Source organism: Hyperolius riggenbachi, chromosome 5, assembly GCF_040937935.1.
Source record: "Hyperolius riggenbachi isolate aHypRig1 chromosome 5, aHypRig1.pri, whole genome shotgun sequence".
Classification (NCBI taxonomy): Eukaryota; Metazoa; Chordata; class Amphibia; order Anura; family Hyperoliidae; genus Hyperolius; species Hyperolius riggenbachi.
The window spans coordinates 134660084-134677079 of NC_090650.1; the positions used below are offsets into that span (position 1 = coordinate 134660084).

At 45.3% G+C, this 16996-nt stretch overlaps 2 protein-coding genes across 14 annotated transcripts in view; one reads left to right on the forward strand and one right to left on the reverse strand.

Moving 5' to 3' along the window:
* ACAD11 (acyl-CoA dehydrogenase family member 11) overlaps window positions 1–8675 on the forward strand; it is a 119092-nt gene extending 110417 nt beyond the window's left edge. Inside the window, exons 18-20 of the mRNA XM_068236279.1 lie at window positions 755–871; window positions 1164–1273; window positions 5895–8675. Of these exons, the coding sequence (XP_068092380.1) occupies window positions 755–871; window positions 1164–1273; window positions 5895–6006 (339 nt within the window). The 3' untranslated portion in view covers window positions 6007–8675. The remainder of the gene's footprint in view (window positions 1–754; window positions 872–1163; window positions 1274–5894) is intronic.
* The window catches only part of ACKR4 (atypical chemokine receptor 4), a 103199-nt gene that overhangs the window by 44115 nt on the left and 42088 nt on the right, over window positions 1–16996 (reverse strand). The window lies entirely within an intron of this gene.

A 16996-nucleotide genomic window follows, 5' to 3' on the forward strand; every position in this document is an offset into this window, starting at 1 on the left:
CTGATGCATTTCTTTTGATGAGTTAATGGTATAAATATGGTCATAATAGACTATGTGGAAATACTGCTTGAAACAGTTGCCAGATCTTCACTGATGCCTAAAAGGGGAGCACACAGTTTTGGGGCATCTTGCAAACAATATTTTAGAGAACTGTAATGCATCTTGCATCTTTCTTCCTTCCATGATGTTCCTTTATAACTGTGTGTGCTGTTTTTAGATCTCAAGCACACTGTACTACATTACTGGTACTGATTGCCTTCCTGGTAACTCCCTTGGCACAGCCCTGTTTTGCAAATGTAAGCTTAGAAAGTGAAAGAAACATTACTGGATTTTTGTGGCGTGATTAACGGGAAAACATTTGATAAGAGGATGGGTTACACAATTTTCTTTAGAGCTTTATTCACACAGTTGGCTGAGGAATTTCTAAAGAGGTTTTTTGTTCCTACTAATTTTTATACCAACTCTGTTTAGTAAACAGGGTTTTTTTTAAAATATGAATCTATTTATTTATAAATGGGATCTAATGAGTAAATGGTAACATCTTCAATCTAACCTTCTTGGTTTAACTGGTGGTTATAGAGTATAATGCAGTTTTCTGGAGACAGTAAGATAAGCAGATGTCACTGCATGATGAATGTAGCTAAACAGAAGACTTGGGGATATATAATTTCCTGTTAGAAGTCATTTTTTTCCTGCTCTGTCATTACAGGATAAACGCACACGCATGTAATCATGTGTATTTTCCTTTACACAGGAAGTGGTTGCACACTGGATTGCTGAAAGCCGCATTGCTATTGAACAGGCTAGATTGCTGACTCTGAAAGCAGCGAAAGCCATAGACACAGTTGGCAGTGCCCGGGCTCGGAAGGAGGTACACAGTATAAATATTGTTTTATTCCTCAAGTCCATAATGCATCTGTCTTCAATTTCCACCACCAACTACATGCATCCAACAGCTTGTTTACATCACTACATTTACATTAACATCGCACTCAAGTTTCCGTTTTACTTGTTTTAAATTAGTACCAAGGTTGAAGGCTTTAAATGTTACAGCATGTTACAGTGTTACAGCATTTACTATAGCTGATGCAAGTTGAACTATCATTGAGAAGCACCATATAAGTCATTATATGCGTGTAGTAATTATAGCATTTCTTTTGTAGATTGCAATGATTAAGGTGGTTGCTCCCAGAATGGCTTGTCAAGTGGCAGATCGAGCGATTCAGGTATTCGGAGGAGCAGGAGTTTCTCAGGATGTCCCTGTGCCTTTCCTGTAAGTTTGTCTCTGCAATCATATCACAGCTTTTTTAGATTACTTCCATATGCAGCATGTTTCAAACCACACCAAATTAATGTCAATTTGGCAGCTGTGTCACTGGTCTTAAAGTAATTCTGATTTTATGTCCTTAATGTGTCACCATGGTGATCTAAATTACAGTTAATATATCACCATGAACAGTGTCAGCCTGTTTTTAACCACAGTACACAGAAATTGCTTTTTGGTATGACTTTTGGTGGCCATGAAACAATGTTGGGCAGATTTTGGCTCCAGAAGGTTGCTTGGGTGTACTCAGTCCTGATATATTAACAAAACACATGATCTGCTCTCGCTTCCCAATAGACATGTGTCAGTATAAAAATATTCTCTCCATCTTGAGCTTGACAATGTGTTTGGAGATGCAAAAAATACTGTGTAGAACTTTTCATTCAAGGACTGCTTTGAAGTATAAATCCAGCTCTAAAACATTTTGTGTAAAGCCAAAGTAACCCAAAAGTGAGCGAAAGGAAATTCTGAAATTAGTCATGCTGGTTAGTGTAAATTACAAGTATTAACACTGGGAATGAATTTTTACTGTTAAAAAATCCCTTGACACGCTAATCTTTTCTACAGTTGTGGACCTTTCCATACAGACTTAAGACAGCCTGAGCCTGTTATTTTCTGTGACCTATAAACTCCAATTTACTCATATAGATATAGATATATGATTTATACTGTATTGCAGGGATTCTGGGGAATGTAACTTGACATCTATTTTTCTTCCTAGTTTGTGTGTCACATGGTCAGCCTTGACTAACCCACTGAGCAGCTGAGCTAGAGAGGAGAGAAAGTCAGCTGTATTGCAGCTCCAAGCATCTTTGGCTCATGAAGCAGGTGTTATGTTAAAGTGAACCTTAACTGAGTTATAAAAAAAAAAGTAAAAGTTTCACTTACCAAGAGCTTCCCCCAGCTCCCTGCAGACATCCTGTGCCCGCGATGAGACAAATTGATCCTCTGGCCCCCCTGCAGGCAGCTAGTTTCGTTTTCTACGACTAGCCAGTCGGCGGGCCAATGCCCTGGCCACGCGTGTCATTTGATTGCACTCCCATGGCTGTGGCCGTCCTGCACATGCGCAGTACACTTGCACATGCACAGGACGGCCATGGCTACGGAAGCGCCATTGAGTAAAGCACTGGCCCAGCATCTGACCATTTGCGAAAAATGAAACTAGCTGCCTGCGGAGGATCGTTTTTTTTTTCCCCCGGCGCGGGCACAATACGTCTACAGGGGGCTGGGGGAAGCCCCAGGTAAGTGAAACTTTTTTTTATAACTCAGTCACTTTAAGCACTTGCATACACTGCTATGATTCACTTACAGTGGGATGCGAAAATTTGGGCAACCTTGTTAATCGTCTTGATTTTTCTGTATAAATCATTGGTTGTTACGATAAAAAATGTCAGTTAAATATATCATACTAGTGACCTTAGCCTGTTTAAAACGGGCTAGGTCTGTCTACGCGCACCCGCCGCCCGCTCACACGCCCGCCTGGCTCCGTCCCTGTCGTCCCAGTGTGAGGCTGGCGCATGTGCTGCACACATGCGCAGTAGCAAAAAGCACGGACCCAGCTACACAGAGACAACTGTCCCTGCTGTACGCAGGGACAGTTGCCTATTATTATATAGGATAGGAGACACACACAGTGATATTTGAGAAGTAAAATTAAGTTTATTGGATTTACACAAATGCGCAACAATTGTTTAAATAAAATTAGGCAGGTGCATAAATTTGGGCACTGTTGTCATTTTATTGATTCCAAAACCTTTAGAACTAATTATTGGAACTCAAATTAGCTTGGTAAGCTCAGTGACCCCTGACCTACATGCACAGGTGAATCCAATTATGAAAAAGAGTATTTAAGGGGGTCAATTGTAAGTTTCCCTATTATTTTAATTTTCTCTGAAGAGTACCAACATAGGGGTCCCAAAACAAATCTCAAATGACCTGAAGACAAAGATTGTTCACCATCATGGTTTAGGGGAAGGATACAGAAAGCTGTCTCAGATTTCAGCTGGCTGTTTCCACAGTTAGGAACATATTAAGGAAATGGAAGACTACAGGCTCAGTTCAAGTTAAGGCTCGAAGTGGCATACCAAGAAAAAAAAAATCTTGGATAGACAGAAGCAACGAATGGTGAGAACAGTCAGAGTCAACCCACAGACCAGCACCAAAGACCTACAATATCATCTTGTTGCAGATGGAGACACTGTGCATCGTTCAACCAATGGGCACACTTCAAACAAGGAGATAGTGTATGCGATAGTGTTGCAGAGGAAGTCTTTTCTCTGCCCACAGCACAGAACAGAGCCGCTTGAGGTATGCTAAAGCACATTTGGACAAGCCAGCTTCATTTTGGAATAAGGTGCTGTGGACTGATGAAGCTAAAATTGAGTTATTTGGGCATAACAAGAGGCATTATGCATGGAGGAAAAACACAGCATTCCAAGAAAAACACCTGCTACCTACAGTAAAATGTGGTGGTCCCATCATGCTGTGGGGCTGTGTGGCCAATGCAGGGACTGGGAATCTTGTCAAAGTTGAGGGACGCATGGATTCCACTCAGTATCAGCAGATTCTGGAGACCAATGTCCAGGAATCCGTGACAAAACTGAAGCTGCGCCGGGGCTGGATCTTTCAACAAGACAACGACCCTAAACACTGCTCAAAATCCATTAAGGCATTCATGCAGAGGAACAAGTACAACGTTCTGGAATGGCCATCTCAGTCCCCAGACCTGAGTATAATTGAAAATCTGTGGTATGAGTTAAAGAAAGCTGTCCATGCTCGGAAGCCATCAAACCTTAATGAACTAGAGATGTTTTGTAACGAGGAATGGTCCAAAATACCTTCAACCAGAATCCAGACTCTCATTGGAACCTACAGGAAGCATTTAGAGGCTGTAATTTCTGGAAAAGGAGGATCTACTAAATATTGATTTCATTTCTTTTTTGTGGTGCACAAATTTAGGCACCTACCTAATTTTCTTTAAACAATTATTGCACACTTTCTGTAAATCCAATAAACTTCATTTCACTCCTCAAATATCACTGTGTGTATCTCCTATATGATATATTTAACTGGCATTTTTTATCGTAACAACCAACGATTTATACAGGTAAATCATAACAATTAACAAAGTTGCCCAAACTTTCGCACCCCACTGTATCATCCTGATTGCTATTACAATTTGGCTTGTTCAATTTTGGGTTTAGAGACATTTAAAGAGAACTTTTTACTCCTTACTGTGCATGCAGTGGCGCAGCAATAGGGGGTGCAGAGGTAGCGACCGCATCGGGACCCTTGGGCCAGAGGGGCCCTCCCTCAAGCACAATATTAGCTCTCTATTGGTCCTGTGCTGGTAATAATCATTTCTATAGATGCATTGAATAGTAGTAATCATTACCAAACTGTCCCCCATCCCCTTCTTGCACCTCTGACACTGTGGTTGTCCTTGGCAGGTTTTGGTGCGCTGTATCAATTGTTATGTACAGAGTGCTTGGGGGGCCCCATGTTAAACTTGCACTGGGGCCCATAGCTCCTTAGCTACGTCACTGAGTGCATGGGAAGTAAAATATGAGTGCACAATACCTCCTGTGTTTTTTCCAGTGAGGGCCACATGTGTGCTTCCAGCTGTGGAGACTACTGCACTTTTTACATTTTTGATCCTCCTTCTGTCCCAGTTGGTGTGGCTTACTCTATTTTGGCAGAAGTGGGAGCTGTCCTCTCACTCCTTTGCCTTCTATGATTCCTTGGTGACATTCCAAGTATGCACACCTAGACTCTTACCCCGCCATCTGTCTGCATATGGATTGCCATAGCAATGGCCAAACATTACAGAAGGATGGTCCATTGTGATGTTTGGTATTGCTTTGGAAACATGCTGATGTAAACACTACAGAGGTCCCATAACAGAGCAGACATAATATCCTCATCAGTGGCAGTAAGGAGCTCCGTATATAGTGATAGGAAATTCATCAGGGAAGGTACATTTTAAACAAAAAAATAGTATACTTTCATCAGTCGTAAAAGGACTCCCTGTACTAAAATAAAGAAACTGCTTCTAAGTCCATTTTAACCTCCCTGGCGGTATGATTATTTCTGGATTTTAGGGTCTAAAAGTGGTGCAATTGTTTTACAGGCTTTCAGACCCAAACCAGGAAAAAATCATGCTGCTAGAGAGATTTGCAGCAGCCCAGCACTTACCTCCCTGCGATCCAGTGCTGCACTTTCCCTCCATCCTCCGGGTGGCGCTGTAACCCTGTAGTGAGATTGCCGTCTGTCATCATGACGACAAACGATGACCTCACCGGAGGAAAACAGAGCCTCAGAGGACAGGAAGGAGAATGGCTGCCGGTGTCTGGATCCCCGAGGAGGTGAGTTGAAACACCCGCTGTGCATAAGGCTCTGCATAGACCTCCCGGTGGTTACCACAAGTCAGGCTCAGGGTTACCGCTCTGACCTGTGGATACTGCTCCAAGTCTGACTCTGGGTTACTCCCAGGAAGGTTAATGGCAGCTGACTGAGTACACATAACTCAGCTTTGAGTACCGAGAGTTGATGTGAAATCTGTTTCTTGCAGGTATGCAGTTGCTCGAACTCTCCGTATTGCAGATGGCCCTGATGAAGTTCATCTCTCAGCTATAGCAAAGATGGAGCTTATGGAGCAAGCAAAACTCATTTCAAGAATGTAGTCTTCACAAGTTTGCCTTATTCACCTGGCTTGGCCTTATCAACAAATTGACATCCATGTATGAATTAAAGGAAACCTGTAATGAAAAAAAAACAGCCCCTGGGGGTACTTACCAAGGGAGGGGGAAGCCTCTGGATGCTAATGAGGCTTCTTCCGTCCTCCTCCGTCCCTGCGATCCAGCGCTGGAAGCCCGGCGAGGTAAATATTTACCTACTGCGATCCAGCACAGGCACAGTAGCGGCTTTTCCATCGGTCTCAGGCGGAAATAGCCGAGCCTGATCGGGTCCGCTCTATGATGCAAGACGTCTGCGTAGTATGGTGGATCTGATCGGGCTCGACTATTTCCACTTGAACCCATTGGAAAGCCCCTACTGCACCTGCGCTGGAGCCCTGAAGGTAAATATTGCCCCGCCTGCGTAGTGCTTGTCGGCGCTTGTCAGAGGAATTTTCGGGGGCTGCCTCATAAAGAGGATGGGGGAAGCCTCATTAGGATTCTGAGGCTTCCCCCCCTCCCAAGGTAAGTACTCCATAGTGGCTGGAGTTTTTTTTTTACAGGTGTACCTTAATAATTTTTTATATTAATTTTTATGTGTAATTGTTATTGATATTGATAGTGAAGGATAGTGTTAGTAGAGCGGAGATTGCATGTAGGATGATATCTGGAAATTAGTTGATTTAGATAGGAAGGAGCTAGGTTGTGAAGAGAAAAACGAGTGGAAAATAAGAGAATCGCATGCGGAATCAAGTGGGGAATCGATCGAGCTGGCGAATCGAGTGGCAAAATCGAGCCGTGTATGCCCAGCATAAGGGTCTATAGAGAGGGAGAGTGGGGATGGTGCAAGCAATGGACAGTAGTATGGGCTGCACACTCTTATAATATGCACATGAAAGTCTGCTGTCCAGAGCCGGGACAAGGTTCTCCAGCACCCAAGGCTGAGACACCAAAGTGCGCCCATCCACCCCTCCCACCCCAGCCGTCACACACTGATTGCTATTAGACTAAGAGGCGCCTCAGGGCCCACACACCCCCAACACCTTAATCTCTAGTTATCTGGCTTGCATCACTACTATGTATCCCCTTTTCTTATTTCTCTCTGCTTCAAACACAATAGGGGAATAATAGCGGAGTGAGTTGTGCGCCCCCTCCTACACTGCGCCCAGAGGCTGGAGCCTCGCTTACCTCTGCCTCAGTCCGGCCCTGCTGCTGTCATTGTGGGATAATTAGGAAAAGTGTAGCCATGTAACAGTTTCCGTTTTGTTTATGATCAAGCTATTGAGGGACATTATTAACCTATTGGGGACCGCTGCAGGTTGAATCAATGTCCGGCAGGTGGTGGTACCGTTCTGACCGGACGTTGATTCAACGTCCGCGCTAAAGCACCGCTCCCGACGAGATCGTGCGCAACCGGAGGGGGAGATTAAGCTGTTTTATGACAGCTGGCATCTTCCCCTAGTGATCACTCTGACAGCGGCGGCAGCAGGGGGGAAAAGAAGAGGATCCACTCACCTCCCTGCCGTTCCAGCGACGATCTGCACCCCCCTCTGCTGTGGCCGGCATCTCCACTCCATCTGACGTCACTGCCGGGTCCTGGCTTGATGACGTCATCAAGCCGCGACCCAACCTGAGCGTCATTTGGAGCGGAGATGCCGGCCGGAGAAGAGCTGGCTTCTGCGGCTCATCGCTGGAGCCTGGAAGGTAAGTGATGGCTGCCAGCTACAGCTGACACTTGCCACCATGGGGGGGACACTGCCCAGCCAGCCACAGAGGGGATCCGGCTGCCCGACCCCCCCAAACGTGCGCACCCCCCTCCACCGCAAAATGCCCTGGTCCTTAAGGGGGGTTAGGCGGCCGGTCCCGAAGTGGTTTACTGTTAAAGAATGCTTACTGGCCCAATGCTTGTGTATTTTACACAGCGGGAATGTTCCTGCTCTCTCCTTCACAAACCCCTTCCCCCAAATTATAATTCAAGCTGCTTGGCAAGGAAACAAACATTCCTGTCTGTACGCGGATCACTGGCTCCCTGTCACCCACATTGATCAGGAAAAAAATGGTTTGAGACAAAATGTCATGCCTGTATGTGGCCAAAGACAACCCTCCACGATGTCTGAGGCACCAGAAACTGCTCTACTTACACACAAGTGTGCAACATTTGATAAAAAGTGCCAAGGTCTACAATCAATTTATTTTACAGAAAGTCTCCTCTTTGAAAATAAATGTAGACATTTGTGCTATTGGATCAGATGATTAGTAAAATAAATTGATCATCTTTACTGTTTGCTTGAATCGAGATAATATGTCCCACCCAGCATATTTGAGGAACATAATAATATGTAGCATCCTCCGCAAACACATTCTGTCTACCTGACAGCTCTAAATGAATGCATTTAATTAATTTGATTTTTTTACTTCTTTATGTTGTTCAACGCAACTGCTTTACTGAATAAGCGCCAACCTATATCCTAATCATCCTTTCCAAATGCTTTATTTCCAAATAAAGTCTTCTTCTGACACTGTCATAAAGAATAGCCATGATAGACATTAAAATTAACAGAATGAATTGTAATTATCTTGTAAAATAATTATAGTTTCTTTATAACTGTATAATTTATGGTAATAAACAGGGAAGTTTTGTCCATTGAGAAGTTAAATAAAAGGATTTCTGCATCGAATTCTTTTACGTATTATCCAGTTATTTGTAAAGTGCGTCATAATGATCTCCTTCCATGTTTGCTGTATTGTGCTGTGCTTTGGAATGCTTAAAGGGAACCTGTACTGAGTAAAATTATTTAAAACAAACATACGAGGTAACTTTAAAGGGATACTGTAGGGGGGTCAGGGGAAAATGAGTTGAACTTACCCGGGGCTTCTAACGGTCCCCCGCAGACATCCTGTGTTGGCGCAGCCACTCACCGATGCTCCGGCCCCGCCTCCGGTTCACTTCTGGAATTTCAGACTTTAAAGTCTGAAAACCACTGCGCCTGCATTGCCGTGTCGTCGATCCCCCTGATGTCATCAAGAGCGCACAGCGCAGGCCCAGTATGGTCTGTGTCTGCGCAGTACACTCCTGGTGACATCAGCGGGAGCGAGGACACGGGCGTGCAGGCGCAGTGGTTTTCTGACTTTAAAGTCAGAAATTCCAGAAGTGAACTGGAGGCGGGGCCGGAGCATCGGTGAGTGGCTGCGCCAACACAGGATGTCTTCGGGGGACCATTAGAAGCCCCGGGTAAGTTCAGCTCATTTTCCCCTGACCCCCCTACAGTATCCCTTTAAATGAACATTACATAGTTACCTTGCCATCAGTTCCTCTCAGAAGCTCACCATTTTCTTCTGACAATGATCCCTTCCAGTTCTGACAACATTTTGTCAGAACTGAAATATATCAGTTGCTGTCAGTTATATATCAGTTGCTGTCAGTTACATCTGAGAGGAGAACTGATGTGTCCATGTTTCCCTATGGCTCAAGTGGGCGATGTTACAGTTTAACTGTGTGCTGACCAGAAAGCTGTTATGGGGTAATGGCCATTTTCAAAATGGAGGACAGAGAATTCCATTGTTCACAGTGAACAAACAGGACACAGGAGAGGAAAAAGAGATTGAGGAGTAGACTACACAGGAGGTAAGTATGACTTGTGTATGTTTATTTTGACTTTTAATTTTCAGTTCAGGTTGTCTTTAAAGAATGAGGGCTGGTATTACAGTCAAACATTATTTTTTCTGCCAAGTTAATTACGTTATTGTGTACCTACCAAATCTTGAAAAATAAATACCACAGTGTTCTGTTATGGGATTTGTTGAGGATTGCTGGTACCTTTACCCAGTAATGTACTACGTACTAAACTGTGTGTATGCTATAAGATGGAACCAGATGAGTTTTCCATCTGTACGGACATGTTACTAATTTCCACAGTTGTTGAACCCAAATTATTGAGAAATGGATGGTGCTCAAAATGTCTCTCTGTTGCTAAAAAGCTTAATATAATATAATTACTAGTGCTCACATTACACTGGGGCTTACTTTATTATGCTTACTTTATTATTTTAAATCATATAAAGTCACATGTTGAAAATACCAATCCCCGCCATGTACTGCTGAGGGCCAAAAGCCCAAAACATGCTGTCTACATGTGTGGTTGGTTTGGCTGTGTAATATTTAAAGCTATAGGCTTGCTATACACCAACGGTTTTGGATGCTGGCCTTGCTTACAAGGGCGAAAAAGGGATAATTTGCATATTTAGTAGTGGAGCACTGTGGGTAACCACAAATGTTCACTTATAGCTAAATTATTGCAAATTTCCTTCTGTTTTAGGAAGGCAAATTTCACCAAGCTTTGTGTAACAATTTGTGTCAGCAAGGAACAGAATTCTGATTATTAGGTGATCTGCAGTATCACCTATAATGCAGAGATATACCTGATTATATGGTGATCTGCAGAATCACCTATAATACTGGTATATCAGAAGCTGATGTGACAACAAATAGCAATGAGCGATTTGTGCAACAGTAGTACTGATAGGTTTGGCAATACCTCACCAGAGGAGCTGGTGGGCACTAACAGTACAGTGCCTCTCACCAGAGTCAAGGGCCCTCTGGTGAGAGTAGAGTGGTTTGTGCAACAGTAGTACTGATAGGTTTGACAATACCTCACCAGAGGAGCTGGTGGGTACTAACAGTACAGTGCCTCTCACCAGAGTCAAGGGCCCTCTGGTGAGAGTAGAATGGTCAGACAGATCCGGTTGGCAACAGACAGACAGATGCAGTACAAAATCGGAAGGCAGAGACAGAAAGGTATAAACAGGCAGAGTTGGCAGCAAGATCAGATGGGCAGCGGTACAGAGTCACTGAGCAGAAGAGTAGTCAGAACGAGCCAGAGTCATACACAGATAATAACACAGTAATGAATAATCTTTAAGGCTATCAAACAATTCCTATCTTGTGTGAAATCCCCGGTTTCCTCCCGGATCAAAGCACACCGGAACTATCTAAGGGTCTGAGCGCTAACACTAAGTATTCGCAGCAGATGACAAGTTGCGAGTGATTCAGCTAGGCTTATGAAGCAGAGGAGACCCCTCTGGCACGCCCCCTCCTATCAGCCAATGAGGAGCGGCGAGCGTCTCCTCTGACGTCAGCCGACCGGCCGGTCAGCTGTCCCCGCATAAAGGTCCTGTCTGCGCACGCAACAAAGCAACCCTATGTGCAGCTGACAGACCCGTCCTCGGCGTGCTAGACGCCTGAGGGACGGATATATTGCTAGACAGGGAGCTGGAGGCAGCCGCGGAGGTAGCGCTGTTCACCGCGGCTGCCTCTTCCATCTTTGTTACAGTACCCCCCCCCTTGAGACGTGGACTCCGGACACGTCCTGCATGGCTTCTCAGGATGCAACTCGTGAAACTTTTTCCTAAGTTCCTCAGCATGCATGCGATGACCCGGCACCCAAGATCTCTCCTCAGGCCCATACCCCTTCCAATGAACAAGGTACTGTACCGAGTTACGAACCCGCCGAGAATCCAAAATCCGCTCAATCTCATACTCCGGTTCCCCATCAATCATCTCGGGGGGGGGAGAGAGGAATCCACATGCGTAGCCGGCTTCAACAAAGACACATGGAAAGACTTAACACCTCTCATACTGGGTGGTAGTGAAATGACATAAGTGACATTATTAATCTTTTTAGACACAGGGTATGGGCCTATAAATCTGGGGCCCAATTTTGCTGATGGTTGTTTCAGTGCCAGATGTCGGGTAGATACCCACACCATGTCTCCGGGTACAAAGTCCCACTCTACAGATCGCTTTTTATCAGCCTGCTTCTTCTGGGTCTGAAAGGCCTTTTCCAGGTTCCTTTTGACCATGGTCCAAATCTCCTTGAAAGATCCCTGCCACTCTTCCAAAGCAGGGAAAGGAGAAGATACCACTGGTGATGGAGAGAATTTGGGAGATCTCCCCGTCACCACCTGAAAGGAAGAAAAGCCTGAAGAGGAACATTTCAGGTTGTTATGCGCAAATTCTGCGAATGGCAAAAACTTTGCCCACTCTAACTGTGCATCAGCCACATAGCATCTAAGGAACTGCTCTAGAGACAGAGTAAACCTCTCAGTTTGCCCATTGGTCTGTGGGTGGTAGCCGGAGGTTCATTCCAAGATGAGGACAAAAGGCTCCCCAGAATTTGGACACAAACTGGACTCCCCTATCTGACACCACATTTTCTGGTATGCCATGTAAGCGGAAAATGTGTTGAATGAAGAGATCTGCCAGTTCCTGAGCAGAGGGGAGTCCGTCCAGTGGAATAAAGTGAGCCATTTTGTTGAACCTGTCGACTACCACCCATATTTATTTATTTATTGTATTTATAAAGCGCCAACATATTACGCAGCGCTGGACAATAAATAGGGATACATACAATATTTAGGGGTGACCTACAGCAAAATGACAATACCTGAATACAAGAAAGACCAGATCATGCAGCACAGTATGAGTACAAGGTAATGCTTAGTCAGTCACTGGAGGGGAGCATGGAGATTAGGCAAGTTAGGTTTACTCAGATGCCTAGCCTAGATGGTCCTTTGGGTTCACAGTAATGGAGGTGCATGATCAGGTTGGACACAAAAGGATGAGGACCCTGCCCAAAGGCTTACAATCTAAAGGGAGAGGTAGGGACACGAGAGATAGGAGACCAGAGTTCAGCTGTGGGTTTAGAGCACTTGTGAGGGGTAGTAGGCCAGAGTGAAAAGGTGAGTTTTGAGGGCTTTCTTGAAGATGTTGAAGGAGGGGGCTGCCCTAATGGGTGGAGGTAGGGAGTTCCATAGTGTTGGAGCAGCTCTTGAGAAGTCCTGGAGGCATGCATGGGACTGGGTGATGCGGGGGGCGGTTAGGCGAAGTTCATTGGAAGAGCGGAGTGAGCGGCTAGGTGTGTACCTCTGAGTAAGATCGGAAATGTAGGTTGGACAGGTTTTGTAGACAGATTTGTAGGTCAGACACAGTATCTTGAATCTGATTCTGGACTGGATAGGAAGCCAGTGGAGGGATTCAAGGAGGGGATCAGCCATGGTGGAGCGATGGGAGCAGTGGATAATTCTGGCTGCCGCATTCATGATGGATTGCAGTGGGGCTGTTCGGGTCATAGGGAGACCAGACAGCAGGGCATTGCAGTAGTCAAGGCGGGAAATTATGAGGGCATGGATGAGGAGTTTGGTGGTGGCAGAGGTCAGGAAAGGGCAAATCTTACAGATGTTACGAAGGTGGAAGTTGCAGGACTTTGTGAGGTTTTGGATATGGGGAGTGAAGGAGAGTGTGGAGTCCAGGGTGACACCCAGACAGCGGGCTTGAGAGGTAGGGTGAATGGTAGTGTGGTTAACAGTGACATGCACATCTGGGAGGTTTATGGATGTCCGGGGTGGGAAGATCATAAATTCCGTTTTGTCTAGGGTTAGTTTCAGGAACCTAGCGGACATCCAGGAGGAGATGGCTGATAGACAGGAGGAGACCTTGTCCATGGTAGTGGTGGATATGTCAGGGGTGTGGAGGTAGATCTAGGTGTCATCTGCATACAGATGATAGTTAAAAACCATGGAGGAGATAACCTTGCCAATGGAGGATGTGTATAGGGTGAACAGTAGGGGGCCAAGGATCGAACCTTGGGGGACTCCCACCGAGAGGTGGTTGGGGGTGGACGAGGACACATTGAAGGCGGTCGTGAAGGAACGGTTGGAGAGGTAGGATGAAAGCCAGGACAGGGCAAGATCGTGAATGCCCGTGGACTGGAGGGACTGGAGGAGTAGGGGATGATCTACTGTGTCAAAAGCTGCTGAAAGGTCAAGAAGGAGGAGAATGGAGTATTTACCTTCAGCTTTAGCTACGGCAAGGTCATTGACCACTTTGGTGAGAGCAGTTTCGGTTGAGTGGGCAGGCCGAAATCCAGATTGCAGTGGGTCTAGCAGTGAGTTGGCATTGAGGAACTGAGTCACCCATATGACTGTTTTTCCCTCGGACCTGGGGAGTTCGCCCACAAAGTCCATGGACAAATGGGTCCATGGTTCCTCAGGTACTGGCAAAGACTGGTTCATTTGCATATATTCAGCAGTGATGCTCTGGGAGACATCTCAAACTCACTCCAACCTGAATTATCGCAAATTCTTTCTGTTTTAAGAAAGCAAACTTTTGTTTTTCTTGCCATGGTGGGCCGGCTTACAATCCTATTGGCCAATATGTGATTTACTTTTAGCCAATTGGATTAGCCAAAGTACTCTGCCAAAAAAGAATATAATAAACTATCTTAGAGGGAGATCAACTAATTAGAGACCTCTTGTATTAGGCACCAATCAAATTCTCTCAAGGGCCAGTTCACACTTGGTGTGCTTTTGGTGGGGAGCGTTTCTGCTCTTTGCTGCTAGCCGGTATTCCGCAAAGCACTATGGTAAATCCTTGCAGTGCCAGAAGCGTGCTTATATCGCAAAGGTGCACTGCGTGCAACATTTCAGTGGCAGTTAGAGTGCCGTTCTCATTCTGTGGAATGAGACTCGAAAAACGTAATCACTGCAACATGGAGCCACAATTGCTTGGTAAAAATGCAATCACACTCCATAGGCGATTGCGATTTGCCTTTTGCGATCCCAATGTTGAACCAGGCCTAAAGGGAACCAGATGGATCCCAATTATTTATCAGGTGGTCATCGTGTTTCCAGACCTTTCACTTGGGGGTGTAAGACTGGTACCCACTTTAACTGCCACTGAAATGTTGCACGTAATGCACCTTTACGATATAAGCACATTTCAGGCACTGCAAGGATTTACCACAGTGCTTTGCTGAATACCAGCTATCAGCAAAGACCAGAAACGCTCCCCACCAAAAGCACATCAAGTGTGAACTGGCCCTTGAGAGAATTTGATTGGTGATTACAAATTGTTGCAACCTGCAGTGTAGAACTCAGGAGCATATTTAAAATGATTTAAATATACCTCCAATTTCTAATTATGGCCTCCTCCTCCCCACAGCCATACCAATCCTCACCAAAAAGTTACAAAGCACAGAAGCGCAAACAAAACATAAAAGATGCAGGCCGACAATCGTAATTCTGGAAAATACCAATTGCACTAGCAAAAAGCCGGCAATGCAAATTACATGTTCATGGCCGTGCTGTTGCTATTGGCAAAATGGGCACGATACACTTTTTGAATATAAACATGCCTAATACAAGAGGTCCCTAATTAGTTGATCTCCCTCTAAGATAGTTTATTATATTCTTTTTTGGCAGAGTACTTTGGCTAATCCAATTGGCTAAAAGTAAATCACATTTTGGCCAATAACAGTGTTCTCCCCAGGATCAATTAGGTGGGCGCGCCGCCCGGGTGAGGTAAGCCCGCCGCCCGGCTGCGTCACACGCTGGGCTCTCTCCTCTGTGTATGAGATCTCCTGCTTTTCAGCAGGCTCGTACAGGTATTGGCTCAGCTCGGCGGTAGGCGGGACCATCTGACTGCAGCGTGCTCTTCCAGGAACGATACAAGCAGTCAGTCACAGACTAGAGAAGGGACTCTTGTGTCTGTGTAGCTATAAAGGCAGGGCAGACTACGGCCGTTTGGCTTAGTAATTCGGCGCCTCCTTTCCTCCTCACATCTGCGTCGTTAGGTCAGTTGCCTCTCTCCCTCCCTCCCCTCTGAATGTGTATCCGTAATTACTTGCTCGTCTTTGTGAAATATACGGCACTTGTGTTTAGAAGACTAGAGAGGAGTGGGGAGTGCAGGCAATCACTCACCTCCTCCCCCGGCTGTCACAAGACGTATGGGGCAGCTGCGGACTAGTTGCATAGAGAGGGGATGTTTTGGCTGCCTGGAGAACGGAGCTCACTGACCGCAGCACTGAAGACCACAAACCGGATCAGAACAGATACAGGCAAAACGCATGTAGCTGGCAGCTTAGCTGTGACCTCAGACAGTTTGCACACAAAAAAAAAATCTGTCCTGACGTTTATTCTCCCCCTCCCCCACCCTTTTTAACCCTAAGGATACAATCATAAACCTGTGAAATCACAAAGGCCAGCATGTCCTTTCAGACCATGCTGCACTTTGCATTTTCACACACACAAAAAACACAGTTCTTATCTGTGTGAATTTGTAGCTTCTCAGAGTAATCTGTAGAACATGGACATGCGACACGATTCCTGATCGAATAAATGCATTCAGCCGGAAACAATCGATGGAGTCCACAAACAGCAAGGAAAACTTTATCAGATGATTGGTAGAGCAATCAACCCTAAAACCATTGACTGAATAATTGTGTTTGATCGGTACCATTAACGATGCCCAATACATATAGCTGTATAGCTCTGGACATGTGTTAACTATATGATGTCTGTTTCACCTGCACTGTCAGACGGATTTCTGTAGCTGCAAATATAACAAAAAGCACTGCTCACTTTAAAGTGTACCAGAGCTGAAAATAGTAAAAAGATTTAAGCCCAATCTACACTATAAGATTCTTTGTGCGATTCGATTACGATTCTATTTACGATCCGATTAAATCCGACATGTCCGATCGGGATTCGATTCAATTCGCTTTGCCATTGCAAAACAATGGCAAATCGAATCCCGATCGGACATGTCGGATTTAATTGGATCATAAATAGAAACGTAATCGAATTGTACAAAGAATCGTATTGTGTAGATGGGGCTTTATACATACCTAGGGCTTCCTCCCCAAAATCTTTTTACTATTTTCAGCTGAGTCCCTTTAACCCTCCTGGCGGTAACCCCGACCTGAGCTCGGGGTAGGAAAAATCAGCTGTTATGGGTAAGCCCGAGCTCAGGTCGGGGCAGAGAAAAAACTGCTGTGCCTGCATACTGGAGTCCCGCGAGCCAATCGGCGCTGCTCAGCGGGACTCCTACACCTCTCCCCCAAAGTTTGCTTCAATTATCTGGCCGCCGAGATCCCCATATCCCCGGTAATCTTGCGGGGACCCGTCGGCCATGTGACCAGAGCAGCAGCAGCGGCACATATAC